We start from the raw sequence: 14,582 nt of genomic DNA on the forward strand, positions 1-14,582 counted from the left end.
GAAATGTCTCGTGTGCCTGGATCCCTCTGGGAAACAAAGTTGTCTTTGATAATCCTTTAAATTCTTTCTGCTAAGCGACTTCCAAGCATTTTTCTTATGCCCAAAGGAGGACTGGAAGGGCCTTCGGTGATGGTGACTTAATCATCCGACCCAGAGGAGTAAGAGCAAAACTTCACCAAAAACTTTGGTGAAGCTTCTCTAGTGAGAATATCATTTGCAGCATTTTCTGGGTGACTCTACAATAACACTAGCTCACAGCAGGCAAAAACGTGTGTGGAATAACCTAGAATACTGAGTGAAATGGAGTACTGGGTAAAAGCCATTGGTTCCTAATTAATTTCTGGAGCTGGCTACAGCATTCTAGGCAATAAGGAAGGAGGGCAGTGGTGGCTGGTGGCTGTAAGAGCGTGAAGAGAAGGTACAGAACTGAGAGATAATGGACATAAAAGTTCGTGGGGACAAGCCAAGGACAGAGCGAAGTCATTTAAGGAAAAAGAGAAATCGAAATGGACTAGAGAGGGAAGATTGAGGACCTCAGAGGGTATAAATGACCAAGTTAAGGAAGAAAATACTAAAAAAGGAAAATATTCAACCCTAGAGAACAATTAGAATGGACAGTTTCTGAAAGACTGCGTAAAACGTAAAGCCAGGTTTATAACAGAAAAGAGAGAATGAAACCCCAGAGAGAACATTGCTGTTCTTGGTATGACTAATGCATCTGTGTCTCTGGTCTTAGGTTCTCTGTGGGCAGACAAGGGAGAGGACAGTCGAAGGGGAGTTCTTAGGACAGGGCAGGTCCCCCATTGAAAGGCTAGGGGTGATGAGTGGTGGTCTTCTGTGGGCCTCCCTTCGTGCCCCTGCCCAAGCCTGGGCCCATTCCCTGTACAGCACACATGCTTTCTATGAGGCCCTGCCTACCTGTCACCTCCCTCCTGAAGTCTGCCTCCGACACACTGGTCCCCTATGATCTTTCCCTGCTGTGAGGCACAGCCAGCCATTTCCACCCCTGGCTCCTCACTGCCTTGTGTCTTCGACTTGATATTCCTTGCTGTTGCTCAGGCACATGTACTGTCTTTTCCTGTCCCATTGTCCACAGCAGCGCCTAGCACAAGGACCACACAAAGCTCCTGCCAGGACGGATGGCAGTCAGAGGGTGGCCCCCACGTGGACGTGGCATGGGCTATCGTGCGTGGTTCCCTGCCCTTTTCAGTGCCTACTCCCCCCACCCTCACAAAGTGTAATCTTGATTGAAACTTTGCTTTCAGAATTTATAAGCTCAAGCAGTCACTCAAATCAACAGTGGGCTCGTTTCCCCAAAGCATTCTTGATGCATAAAGTTTCATTCCTGAGAATCGTGAGTCACTGTGGACAGCTGGGCCCGTTGTGGACAGCTTAGTCAGCTGGGCCACACCTTCCAGTGGGCCTTGCCTAGGGCTGCTTGCCTCCAGAAGCCTTCCCCCTCCGTCCCAAAAGACATTTCCAAACCTGACCCCTTAGGGCCCTCTCTCTTCCAGTGTTAATCTGACTGCCAAGTCTTCCTCTCTTGAAATACCCAGGAAGAAAGACATGGCTTTGCTCATTAAACACTGCTCTCATCCACCACGGATTGATTGATTGAGTGATTGATTGATTTTTAAAGATTTTTATTTATTTATGTATTTGAGACAGAGCATGAACATGGAGGAGGGACAGATGGAGAGAGACAGAAGCGGGCTCCCTGCTGAGCAGAGAGTTTGACCTGGGACTCAATCCCAGGACCCCGAGATCACAACCCGAGCCAAAGGCTGAGGCTTGACCAACTGAGCCACCCAGGCGCCCCCCATCCCCACCCCCAGGATTTAAAGCAGTATCTGTACCTGCCTGTAAATTGAACCGTAGGTAATTTGAATTCCTTTTGGTCTTCTCAGGATTGCAGGATACTCTTGCTCTCTGGAGATGTGTCCTCACCCTCCTGCAGAGTGAGGAGCCGGCCGTCAGAGATGCAGCCACGGGAACGGTGGTGACCGCCATGTCACAGAGAAACACCTGTCAAGCAACAGGTACGGCGCTCTTACCATTCGGCTGTGCCTTATGGCTCTCGGACAGGAGCTGGCACGCTTTTTCTGTGCATAGCCAGAGAGTGAATATTTTAGCCGTTGTTGGCCATTCGGTTTCTGTCTCCACTCTGCTGTTTTAGTGGGAAAACAGCCCTAAACACTAGTAAACATGGGCGTGACTGCGTTCTGATAAAACTTTATGGACAAGATCAGGCAACTGTCCAGATTTGATCCGCCGGCCATAGTTTGCCGACCTCTGACGCCTAGGACGTCAAGGAGGAAAATCGTCTTCAAAGACAGACATCTAATAAACAGTGTTGTTAGCTGGTTACATTGTCATCCGTTTTAAATAAGGCTCAGTCGCGATTATCTGTGTGATTACATAACCTGGGAATCATAGATCCAGCATTTTGTACTTCTGTTAGTTTTCACATGTGACAAAAACAGATGAGTGTGAGTCACGCTAACTGGGAGGAGAAGCAGGGTCACACCTCTGGACAAGTAGCCAGCTGGGAGGTTGTCTGCTCTGGTGGACGTGGATTCCCTGCAATCGGGTTGTCGGGAAGGACTTCTGGGTCAGCCATCCCAAAGAGAAGCCAGAACACCACCTGGAGGCGAGAGATCCCAGGCTGAGCACGCTAGACCGCAAAATGGGAGCGAGAGTAGCCGTACAGTTTGTAACCGACTCGGGGCTCCTCGTCCCAGTGGCTGGGGGTCCTGGAGGCTCCCCTTGGAAGATGAACTTCCTCATTCTAGAGTCCTCTGTTGTCATGGCATAGGTGTGAGAAGCTGAATTTTTAATAATCTCTTGGTGATGCTGCTCCAAGGCAGGTTTGGTTGGGACCTGCTTTGCCTCTCGTAGGAAGACATACAGCTTGATTCTGGGAGTCATGTGCAAGAAGCCCTCCCCCCCCGCCACCTTCCTGGCCTGTCAGAGTTCCTGGATCTGTAATTCCGCCGGGAGTGATTCATTCCTTTTTCCAATTGCATGTTTCCCTTAGAAGGACACACAGAACACCCAGCAAGTGCTCAGTAAATATTTAGTGGAATATAGTACTCACGAGATTTCTCTAGGACCCTCTGCACCAAACATGGGAAGGGTGACGGCATACCGGAATTTACCAGTGGACTAATTCCCTCCTAATCTTGAGAGTTGTTACCCGACTACTTTTATTTCTTTCAGAATTTCTCCAAGTTCGCCTACAGTAAAAGTATATTGCCATGGTCTTCCTCTTTCTAGTTTGAATTTTTCCTCAAGAAATACAAACTAGTAATTACATATGGAGTGCCTTTCACATGTAAAAATCCATGTGTAAAAGCCTCTGAGGGAAATAAATATAAAAGGCTACCTATTTTTATATTTCCCCATCTTGGCCTATAAAAAGAGGATCTAGGGCATGAAAAAGACAAGGATTCTACGACAGTGAAATGTAGTGTGTTACCCTGGACCAGAGTTCCTGTGCCAGAGAGATGAAAAGCCGTACAGGAAATTTCTGGAACAACTGACAATATTGAAATGTTATCTGTAGATTAAAATCGATGTTAAATTTCCTGAATTTGATAACTGTACTGTGGTTTTGTAAGAGAATATTTTGTTCTCCGGAAATACAGAACTGAAATATTAAGGGGCCAAAGGGGGACACCCCCTGCTACATACTCCTCGATGGTTCAGGAAAAATAATCGTGTGAGTGTAAATAGTAAACCCAGATATGGAGTTACTGTACTTGCATCTTTCCTGTATATTTGAAATTCTTTCAGAATTTAAAAAAAGTTTGTTTGTTTTTTTTAAAGATTTTATTTATTTATTTGACAGAGAGAGAGATCACAAGTAGGCAGAGAGGCAGGCAGAGAGAGAAGAGGAAGCAGGCTCCCTGTGGAGCAGAGAGCCCGATGCGGGGCTCGATCCCAGGACCCTGAGATCATGACCTGAGCCGAAGGCAGCGGCGTAATCCACTGAGCCACCCAGGCGCCCTGTTGTTTTTTTTTTTTAATCCAATTCCACCACTTGAAAACAGAACACAGGATATATTGCCAGACCATCTGACTGGTTTCCCAACAAGTCAGCCCCTGCTGTGACTCCTCTCCCCTAAGTTATATGAAAACATCCTGCCCATTTTAACTCATTTTGAGTGAATTTTCACGTCCCCCAAAATCAAACCCAAGCCAGGTTCCTCTCGCTCAGCACTTCCTCATGGGTTCCTTGTTCGGCTTAGTAGCAATGCTGGTACCATCAGAAGTCCCTAATACAGCTGGATTTGCGCAAGCGAAAAATACACATCTTTCTGTCTGGGACTGAAAAGTAGCTGAAGGCGGGAGGAACACCTCTGATTTTTCGCTTTATTCAGAAGTTCAGCCAGCTGAGAACAATATTGTCTTGTTTTGACATTTCTTGAGGATATCAAGCCGCTGATGGTAACTTTTCTCGTTCCTCCATTGCACAGGGATTTGGTAGACTGTATTACTAATGGCGTGCTCTGTGCTGTTCAGTTATGACTATGGAGTCTTGAATAGCTCGAAAATACAAGTCCTTAATTTTGTCCCCACATCAATGGCCTAATGAATGCCATGGTAAAATATTACTATTAAATTGTGGTAATATTTAATGTCTTCTTTGAGAAGGCTAAATATTGTAAAAAAAAATTAATTCTCACTTTTCCTCCTAAGAATATAATAAAACACAAGGACTCCCTGCTTCTGAGACCCCATCCTATAAACAAGGGCTGGATGTGGACAGAGAGCTTTGCATGTACGTTATCTGATAGTGTGCTGGGTGTGTGGGGACATGCGAGGTGCATCTTGATTGTGTGGTCTAAGGAGGAGGTCCCTGAGAGTGGGGCTGGCCCAAAAGGCAGGATAAATGGGGCACAGATGGGAGCATTTCAACACAGAAGAAGCAGCTAGAGCCAGAACTTGGAGTCAGGGAGAACTTGGAAGCTGCCTGGGGGTGTGAGGGGCCAGAACACAGGAGACCCTGAGGCCAGGGGAATGGGGTGGGAGATAAAGCTGGAAAGGCAGGGGCATGCACTCTTGGGGTGATTCTGAACCCCTAGTTAAGGACCTCCTTCTATAGGTGATGGGAGGCTGGAGAGGGCTTTAAACGGGGGAGCAGTGTTTTCAGCGGCATGTCTGCGGGGCTCTTCCCAGCAGCAGTGTGTACGATGGCCTGGGCCAGGGGAAGGGAGGGAGATCTTGGCCCAGAGACCAGCCGGAACTGGGTCGCGAGCCACTGGCAGTGGGGACAGGATGGCAGGCGGACTGCGGGTGCTAGTGGGAGGTAGGAGAGAAGGGAAAGCAGAGAGGCCTTCAAGGCCTCGGACCTGTGAGGTAACTGGAGAAACGCCTAGACGTGCCTCTGGCACCAATGTAACAGTTGAGCCTCACCTTCTAGGAAGTGAAACTACCAAGAGTCAGGAAGCGTGCTTAGAGGCTACAGGGCACTGTGATCGGGGACAGAGACTTCCTTAGGCCTTGGGGAACTAGGTGATGGAAATGAGAAGACGAAAGGGGGCCTTCCTCTGCTGTGGGAGCAGAGCGCACTGGCCCGCCCAGCACACTGCACAGTGACCCTGGGAGCCGCGGCCCCGGTACTAGAAACCATGGAAGGGGCGAGCATCAAACCAGTCGTTCAGACTGCGTCCCACCATGTCACTTTGTGCGTGGCTGGCTTCAGCTATAGATTTGTGGCATCTGTTGGGTAATGATCTGGGCTGCCTGGAGACAGCCCCATGCTTCGATAGCCCTCGTGACAGTGGCTTTGTTTTCCACCTTTTTTGCCTGCTGACCTCGTGCATGTGCTTCATCCCACCCGGTCACCTGGAAGGAGAAACCTGCAGCCCCTAGGTGACTCTCAGGCACCCCCAAGGCTCCCTCAGCTTTGCAAGCACGACCCACCCCACCCCCCTACTCCTGGGTCAGGCACCGAGAGGGACAGCACAAATGGCGTTTCTGGACTCAGGAATGAGGGACTGAAATTCGCAGCTAGGACAAGCAAGGGTATGGGCAGGCCCGAGGTGGGGCTCCCCCTTCTCCTTTCCCTGCTCTGACCTTACTGTCCTTGCCAGAGCAGGAGACATCAGCTCAGCGGCCCCTGCTTCGCTGGGCTCCCGACTCTTACCCGAGCAGCTCGCTCATGTCGGTCCCGTTCACATCAGGATCCACGTTGGGTTCCACTCAGACAAGAGCTTCCACTGGGTGTGGGGTGGTGGTGCAGGGGACCAACCTGGACAGTGTGTACATTTAACTCACTAAATCTATGTGATTCTCAAGTTAGGCTGACAGAGTTCTGGGTAAAAGCAGCAGGGGAGAAATTCGAAGGGCTTCAGACCCCAAACCCATCGTCAGTGTTTAGGTTGAGGAAGGATGACTTCTTAGTAGCAACTTCTCATGGAAGAAGCGTAAAGGACTTTTAAGAGAGAGAGAGAGGCGTGTGGGCCTGTACGCATGCGCGCGCGCACGCAGGGACACACACACACACACACACACACACACACACACACACGGAAAGGGAAGCAAGCCCACCTGCCAGAGCATAGCTGGTGGTTCTTTTCCTTGGGCAGCTGGCTCCGAGTACTTCCATCCCTCTCTCCCACCAGGCTGCTTACCCACAGAAAATCATGTAAAACTTCTGCGGTAAATCTTCTGTGGTAACACATTAAATCCCGCACCCCACCCCAGCTTCCCAGGTTCTCCCCTTCTCTGAACCCCTGCTCTGTTTGCCTCACGCCACCTCGTCCTTCGTGGTCTACTCTCTTCATGTAGCTTTGTCTTCCCAACTAGCCCACGAGCTAGACACCCTCCCATTCGGTATACTGCGGGTGCTCCGTCTGTGTTGATCACGGTAGGCTGCCTGACAATAACTATGAGGTCAGCCCCGTGTTCCTAAGGAGATTAGAGCACCCTCGGAACCAAGGAAGTGCCCCCAAAACAGGCAGCCTGGCAAGAATCAGCTCTAAGGGCAATCGGAGCGGCAGTTCTGAGTGACCCACCGTCCGGGTCTCTCAGGGGAAGAGTTGGCAGCCCTTCCATACGTACCTCTCAGGTCTGGTCTCAGGCTGCAGGACCAAGGAGCCAGCTGGGGGCTGCAGGGACCGTGGCCCTGGGTTACCCGGGAGATATGGCAGGAGTGTCTGTGCTCGGCACAGGGACCCCCGGAGATGCCAGATTCACAGCAGAGCTTACCAGGGAGGCGAAAGAGTGAGACAGGAGCAGAAGGTAGAAAAGTTGAGACTCAGATGTTAGAGGACAGGGCTGTAGGCGGGTAGTTTGGTGGGCAGAATTGCAAGTCATCTGGCCTAAGGCACGGTGGAGAAGACAAGACCTAACGTCTGCCCCGTTTCCCCCAAACCATGTCCCTTCCCCAGCACCCACACCCCTGCCCACTCCCACACGTGCACCCATGCACAGCTGCCTCCCACGCCGAGCCCAGGAGTTGGCACAACAGCGCCGACACATCTCAGAGGTTCCACGCCTTGAGCAAGCCGGGGGGGAGGCTGGGTCACTTTGACATTACACAGTGGCCCCGCAGTGACGGCTGGTCAGCAAAGCCCCAAAGCCGTGGGGCTTGAGCTGAGTCACGGCAGCTCCACCCCCGGAACTTCCAGAACTGAGAGCCAAGGCCGCCTGCCCACCCAGCCTCAGGCCTGGGGGGAGGCCCTGTGCTCTTGGGAATTCCCAGGTGGTCCCTGAAGATGAGCCCTCGGAACATGGCCTCCCTCCTCCCTCTGCCTCCCTCCAGCTTCTTCCTAACCTGCTCACAGGCACTGTCCCCACACTGTGTGTCCCGTGCTGTGGTGCCAGAGCCTGTCCCACATAGAGGGCTTTCTGCTCCGTGACTGCCACGTCATGTGTACGTACCAAGGACATTTTTCTGGAGCAGAACGGCCCAAATTAGAGAACCGCTACAGGAGAATGAACCTGCACACCTTCTCCAGGCCGGACCTGCCTCTATCATTGCTTTTTGGCTGCTTTAAAATTCTGAATTATTTCTCTCAGTCCCCCTTTCATGCCTGCCTAGATGGTCCACAGCTTTTTCTCTTACTGTTTAAGTATGAGGCCAAAACCGGTAACATCGAGCATATTCGTTTAAGAAATAGTTATGAATTGCCTGTCCTCCAGGCTTGTTTCATGCACTGGTGTAAGCCACATTAGCTCTCTCCAGGACTTCTGCAAAACATCCCTCTAGGCCTTCCTGCCTCTGCTCTTACCTACCTGCCATCCCTTGCCCATGAGGCCAGTAACGGACTCTTTTCAGGAAGTAAGTCAGATGACGTTGCCATCCCAGTGAGAGCTCTCCCTTGGCTTCCCTTCTTTCTCGGAATAAAAGCCAACTCCTAAAGTGACATATAAAGCTCTACCCGACCTCACCCCTGCCTCTCCAACCCCATCAGCTGTGCTCGCTCCCTGTCTTTCTCTGCTTCAGCCACTCTAGCCTCCCTCAGGGTTTTTTAACTTGCCAGGCTCATGCCAGCCTCAGGCCCTTTGCACAAGCCACTTCCTCTGCTTGGAATGGTTTTCCCTGGTCCCACCCAGCTAACCTTCCTGTGGTTTCAATCTCTCCTTCAGTGTCATCTCCGCAGAGAGCCTGCCTGACCACCCAGCTTAGAGTAGCCACCCATTCATTCGTCTGCTGGTTTAACGCTCTGTGTAGTCCTTTCACAGTCTTATTTTACTGTCTGTTTACTTTGTTCTCAGTCTCCCTCTACCAAAATAGAAGCTCCAAGAGGGCAAGATTTTTGTCTCTTCTGCTTGCTGCTATATTCCCAGAACCTGGCACGTAACAGATGCGCAGCAAAAAATCCCTGCTGGGATGATCAGTTGGATGAAGGAATGAACGAATGTGTCCTTCACAGTAGTTAAACACAGTAGAGAGATCAGTGCTTTTAGAATCAACCTAAGGCAAGGGAGGTAGAGCTCTTCGGATTCTCTTTGTGATGAAATTGCCTCGAGGTGGCGGGTCCTTGTTGCTGTGGGCTCTTCGGCTACCTTAGGCCCCACGTCTTCCCAGAGACAGTAATTCTAAGGAATGGATGGAGCACCTGCTAAGGCAGGGATGTGACCAGCCAGGGGAGAGTGCTAGTTGATCCTCAGGCTCTGGTCAGGGGACGGGGCCAGTGCCAAATGGAACCATCTGGAATGCCTAGAGTTGGTGGCAGCCTCTCTGAGGACAGAGACCCCTTCCTCCTGGGGCCTCTTCTGGTGGTCTCCTCCCCACTCTGAGTCAGCCAGTGGCAGGAGTAGGGAGATGAAGAATATCACCCAGCAGGCACTCTTGGCTTCTTCCAATTCTCACAGCCACTCTGAGATATTTTACTTTTGCCTCCATTTTAAATACAAATCAGCTGAAGGTCAGGGACTTGAAGCAGTGGACCCCGGGTCCCGTGGAAGAGAAGGGTCGAGCGGCGGTGGAGCTGAGGGTCCAGAGGGACAAAGGCCTTGAACATTCAGCACTTCCTCTGACACAGGAAGGGGACTCAAAACCAGCCTTCTAGGTTTGGAGCCGAGGAGTTAACGGAAGAGGGGTGCTGAAGGTCTTCTAAATTCACTGTTGTGTTTGAAAGGAAGATGCGAGAATCAACCCAGGAAAATGTCTTGGGGGCCCAAGAGCTCAAATAAAGCTTGCCCTGGGGAAGGCGGTGGGAGTTGGGGTGGTGAGGGTGCGTGTGTGGGAGGTAGCAGGAGGTTCTACATCAAGGCTGATTTGTCCCCCCTTCCCAAGGATCCTCAAGGAAGGGGATCGCGGGACTTGAGGGTTTTTGGTGTGGAAACCAAAGGCCAGGGAAGGTAAATTATTTCCCCAGGGTCACATAATTAGTGAGGAAAAGGTCTCAAACACAGGTTCACTGAGACACAGAGCAGTGCTGCTCCTTTCTACTGCTCCTCAGGCCTCAAACTTCTAGAAGTGACGGAAATGTGGGGGCGCCCTTGAGAATAATCTGGACTGCCAGGATGGGGTCGGGGATGAGGTAGGAGCTGTGCGGTAGGCACAGAGGAGAGGGAACGCTGCCTTGGAAAGAGGGCCTGGAGGAGCTCCAGCATCACAGGGGTGGGAAGAACAGAGTGTTCTACGAAACCAGGCATCTCCCGGCAGTAAAACCACACCCTGCAGTGAGCCCTGACCCCTCAGCCTTGCTCTCTCCTGGGCCTCCCCCTGAAGGCCTCTGGGTGTTCATCCGTATTGTCAGTAGGGGAGGAAACACAACAAGGCGGGAACTGAAGTTTTCACTCCCAGGTGGAACCCTGGCAGCTCGCCGGCAGAAGGTGAAGGGAAACAGGGAAACGGCTGTTGGAGGAGGGAGGCTGTAGGAGCCGGTTCTCTCTTCTCCCAGTGCAGCCCCACTCACCACACACCAAAATGCCTTCCCCATCACTGTGTCCCTGGAAGCCTGGCCGTGACGTTCACCTGCATCCTGGCGAATGCGTCACTGGCAGCTGGCCCCTGACGTGCAAAAGCAGATGCTAACTAACGTTCCTGTCTTAAATCTGGGAGCAGGTTGCCACCGCCGCTGAGTCCCCTGGCCAGGCCTGGTTGCTGGGGTGATGGGATTGTTTCCATGACTCCCGGTGACTAAGCCCCAGAGAGACAACAGTGGGCTTCTCTCGAGGAAATGAGGGTCAGTTCTGCATCATTTTGCCTCCACTATTGTTTCTCCTGAAAGCCAAGCTCCCTGGGCCCAAGGTGACTGACCCCGAGGGTGATGATAAGCCCCACAGTCTGAGGCTTAGGCTCTCTGGCACTGACGTGCTTTGTCAGGACAAGCCCAGAGCCCGGTCATCCTTACTCTGCTGGTCTGGTCTCAGTTCTGATCTCTGTGCTTTCCTTTTCCAACATCAGGAGCCTAAATTTTCCTCAGGCCCCACCACGGTGCAGGATTCCTCTTCCGACTGTTGCGAACAGTCGTCCTTTTGGACCCTAAGCCAGTCTCAGGAGTTAGCATTACCTCTGTGTCCAGGTGACCAGATGGACCCCCATCTTCATCCCCAGACCGGCCAGCCACACCCCGCTCTTCCCACCCCCCTCCTCAGGGAGTGCCCTCCCTCCACACCTTTCATCCACACCAACCCGGGCACGTGACCCCTTTTCCCACCCAGATCTGTTGACCTGCAGACTGGCCAGAGGATGACCTCCTTCTTCCTCCGGTCCCCAAACCCAAATGAGGGTCAGACCCTAACTGCCCAAGAAAGTACATCTGGGCACTGTAGCAACCCTTCATTCTTCAGCATCCTGCTGTGATCCCAAGAGGAACAAAGGGTAACATCAGAGGAAAGCCCTCATTCTGCCCACGAAACCCCCAAGTTTTGTTCTCAAGTCTCTGAGCTTGACCGCCCAGGCTTCCCTCCTCCAGCGGCTCTCCTTTGAGCACAGGAATCCACCGGGCAGAAGCTCCTGCAGGCGGAACAGAATGGGAGGTGGCTCCGGTGGCGACAGGAAGTAGTTTTACCTGCACATGTACAGTGTGTGTGTGTACCTTTGGACACACGTGTGGGCTGGTGTGTTGCAAATCTGGACGCCTTTCAGGGTGGCTCTCTGTAAAGAAGACGCAGAAGCAGTTTGGACGTGAACATGTACACTGATGTCATAGGAGATGGGATTGCGAGGAGATACGCGTTGGCGGGTCACTCAGACATCATCTAACTGAGTGCGAAATCCTCGTGTCGTTTGGTAGTCCAGGTGTTGAAAGTGGTTTCTTGTGAAGCTGGTCTGTGGGAGCAAAGGCGCAAAGCATCAAGTGAGAATTGGAGACAAAGGTTGGCCTTGACTGCAGCTTGCCTCCCCCTACACTCCCCTTCAGTTTCCCTCTCCACTCACCCCCACCTCTAGCCAAAATACTCAAGTTAGTAGAGTACCACCAAGGATCTTACTTTGGAGGCTTATCTTGAGATAGACTTTCTGAAGTATTTTCTTGGGATCTCAAGCATGAAGCCGCTGGTGTTTTTAGTCATAGATTTGGCATAGATTTGGCACCTGGAACAGAGACCCAAGTTAAAAGTGGCTTAAAGGAGGTAGCAGCTTGGGGCGCCTGGGTGGCTCAGTGGGTTAAAGCCTCTGCCTTCTGCTCAGATCGTGATCTCAGAGTCCTGGGATCGAGCCCCACATCGGGCTCTCTGCTCAACAGGGAGCCTACTTCCTCCTTTCTTTCTCTGCCTGCCTCTCTGCCTACTTGTGATCTCTGTCTGTTAAATAAATAAAATCTTTAAAAAAAAAAAAAAAGATTCTCTCTCTCTCCTGCTCCCTCTGCCCCTTCCTACCCCCTACTCTCACTGGCACACGCAGGTTCTCTGTCTCTCAAAAAAAAAGAAAAAAAGGCTCAGTGTGCCACTGTGGTGGTCTGCAATCACCAGAGGACCCCCATGTTCTTTCTTGGTGTTTTGCCATTTTCAGGTGGCTCCGTCCCCCTCATGATCTGAGTTGGCAGTTGCCCTTCCCACTCTAAGCCACAATCCAGTGAGTAGGGAGGAGGGAAGGGGATGCCCACCTAGACATTACAGACACCACCTCTGGGGGTGTCTCATCACCCAGGGCTTAGTCACAGGCCACAGTGCTCAGCAAAGGGGCTCACAGCTGTGAACTAAGTGGACATGTATACAGCCAAGAGATCTATTTTCTGTGCAAGGAGGCACGAATGGATTTGGGGAGATATAGGACCTTCACTTCTAGCCATTTCCCACCTTCTTACTTTCACACAGGCACTCACTCGTGAGTTTCTGGAAAGTTTTGGCTGCTTGCTAACAGCTGGGACTTGGATAAATCTGAAAGAACCTCTGGCCTTAGCTGTTGGGCCTCTGCCCTCTCAGCTTTTATCCCAGCTAAGTCAACAGGTTTCCCCTTATTGACATCCATATTTTTTTAGTAGCTCTCAGAACTATTTTATAAGAAAAGGCAGTAATTGGTAGTCAACAATAAGAATTATCATCCCCATTTGTTTACCAACTTGACAAGTTTAGTTGCTTATCCCCATTATGTTTCTTCAGACCATACACATCACTCAAAATGCAAAAAAACACACAAAAAAACAAAAAAAACTTTATTAGAAAACAAGACACCAGGCTTTGCGGTTGCATTACCCAGAGCCAGAATTTACTAGAAAGATATCTGTTTAATGGGGAGGTGGGGGAGCACACACTTAGAAGAGACCTGAGAACGGGAACTCGCGGAGGATAGAGCCCTGAGGCCATCTCTTCCCACACTCCCTGTGCCTTCTCTCTCTGTGCTTCAACCCATATTGGCCTTGTGCCTGACGTGTCGTGTACTTATAGAAATGTTGCTCATTCCAAAGGTCCGGCCCCCAGGCCCTCCTTTCTCACAAAGCCTCCAGGCCTTTGTCTCCCTCGGTCTCAGTCTCTCTATCTTTTGGTCAGATTCACACTGTTTAGGGCTTCTGTTGTTCCTTGGTTAGGATCCCACCCACACTGTAATCTTTTTAAGGGCTGGTTCTCCATCACAGGGAAGCTGGGCGTGTTAAATTCTCCGCTAGCTCATGTCAGGCTGACCTATTGCTCTTGAAACATGGTTTTGGAGGATGGATATGTGCATGGGGTTTGAGGTGACCATGAGCAGCTACCTTTGGGTGGGAGGCCCCTGCCCAGCCTCAAAGGGAGCCCCCAGAGTGCCCAGTGATCCAGCTCTGGGCCTTCAGAGTCAGGCTAAATTGGGGTGGGTTGGGGGTGCCTGGAGGGCTCAGTCAGTTGAGCATCAGACTCTTGATTTCAGCTTGGTGCTTGATCTCAGGGTTGTGAGATCTACTTAAAAAAATAATAATTCATTAATTAATTAGGGTGGGTTGGCAGGAGCTGCCCAAGCAATGCGGTCCCATTATACCAGAAAATGAAATTCGCCTCTTGTAAAAGCCCATCATAGAACACAGTGGTCTGCCTCCAAGTCTCAAGTGCATTAATTTGTTTCAAAAGTAGAAGAAAAAAAAAATCATATTCTTGCCCCGTCCTCCTTAATCTGTTCCAAGCGAGAGCTTTGAGAAGGAAAACTCCCCAGGACTTACTCTGTTGAGCAAATTGATTTCTGCTGTGGAGAGAAGCTTGGATGGGGACTGGAGGTAGGAAAGTATATGGAACCTGACATAAAAGATTTGGTTTTTGTTTGGAAAAGGATTCGGGTTGTTTTTGGGTTTTGAGTTACAGCTTGGGTGTGTTTAAAAAGCAGAAGTGAGCGGCACCTCGACCCACAGCCTTTGTGGACTTTTCATTCAGCTCCTCCTGCCTGGGCTGGTGCCTATGAAAGATGCCTTGCTTGGCAGCGTGGCCAGGAAACCTTGCTTCATAAATAACTCCCCAGGGGAGACAGGAGTGATAACAGACGCTTTAAGTGGGAGCCGAGCTGCCTTCAGCACTTAGGGGGGTGTGCGCGAGTCTGGCTCTGGAATTCTCCTTGCCAGGGCAAGTGAGCCCTCTTCAAGTTTTCAATTGGGTTGCTCTCATTTTATTATTTCTCTGACCTCTCTAACCAGCGGGGTGGCCGAGGCTCTGCTTCTGAGTTCTGTTTTTATTTTTCACACTCTATTTTTGTACTTGGAAACCGCGGTTATAAAGTATAC

General features: G+C 50.8%; 1 protein-coding gene across 1 annotated transcript in view; it reads left to right on the top strand.

Annotated features, from left to right (window-relative positions):
* The window catches only part of THADA (THADA armadillo repeat containing), a 326,156-nt gene that overhangs the window by 272,066 nt on the left and 39,508 nt on the right, over nucleotides 1-14,582 (top strand). The window contains exon 36 of the mRNA XM_045980964.1: nucleotides 1,908-2,039. Coding sequence (XP_045836920.1) covers nucleotides 1,908-2,039 — 132 coding nt within the window. The remainder of the gene's footprint in view (nucleotides 1-1,907; nucleotides 2,040-14,582) is intronic.

This window comes from Meles meles, chromosome 16 (genome assembly GCF_922984935.1).
Source record: "Meles meles chromosome 16, mMelMel3.1 paternal haplotype, whole genome shotgun sequence".
NCBI lineage: Eukaryota > Metazoa > Chordata > Mammalia > Carnivora > Mustelidae > Meles > Meles meles.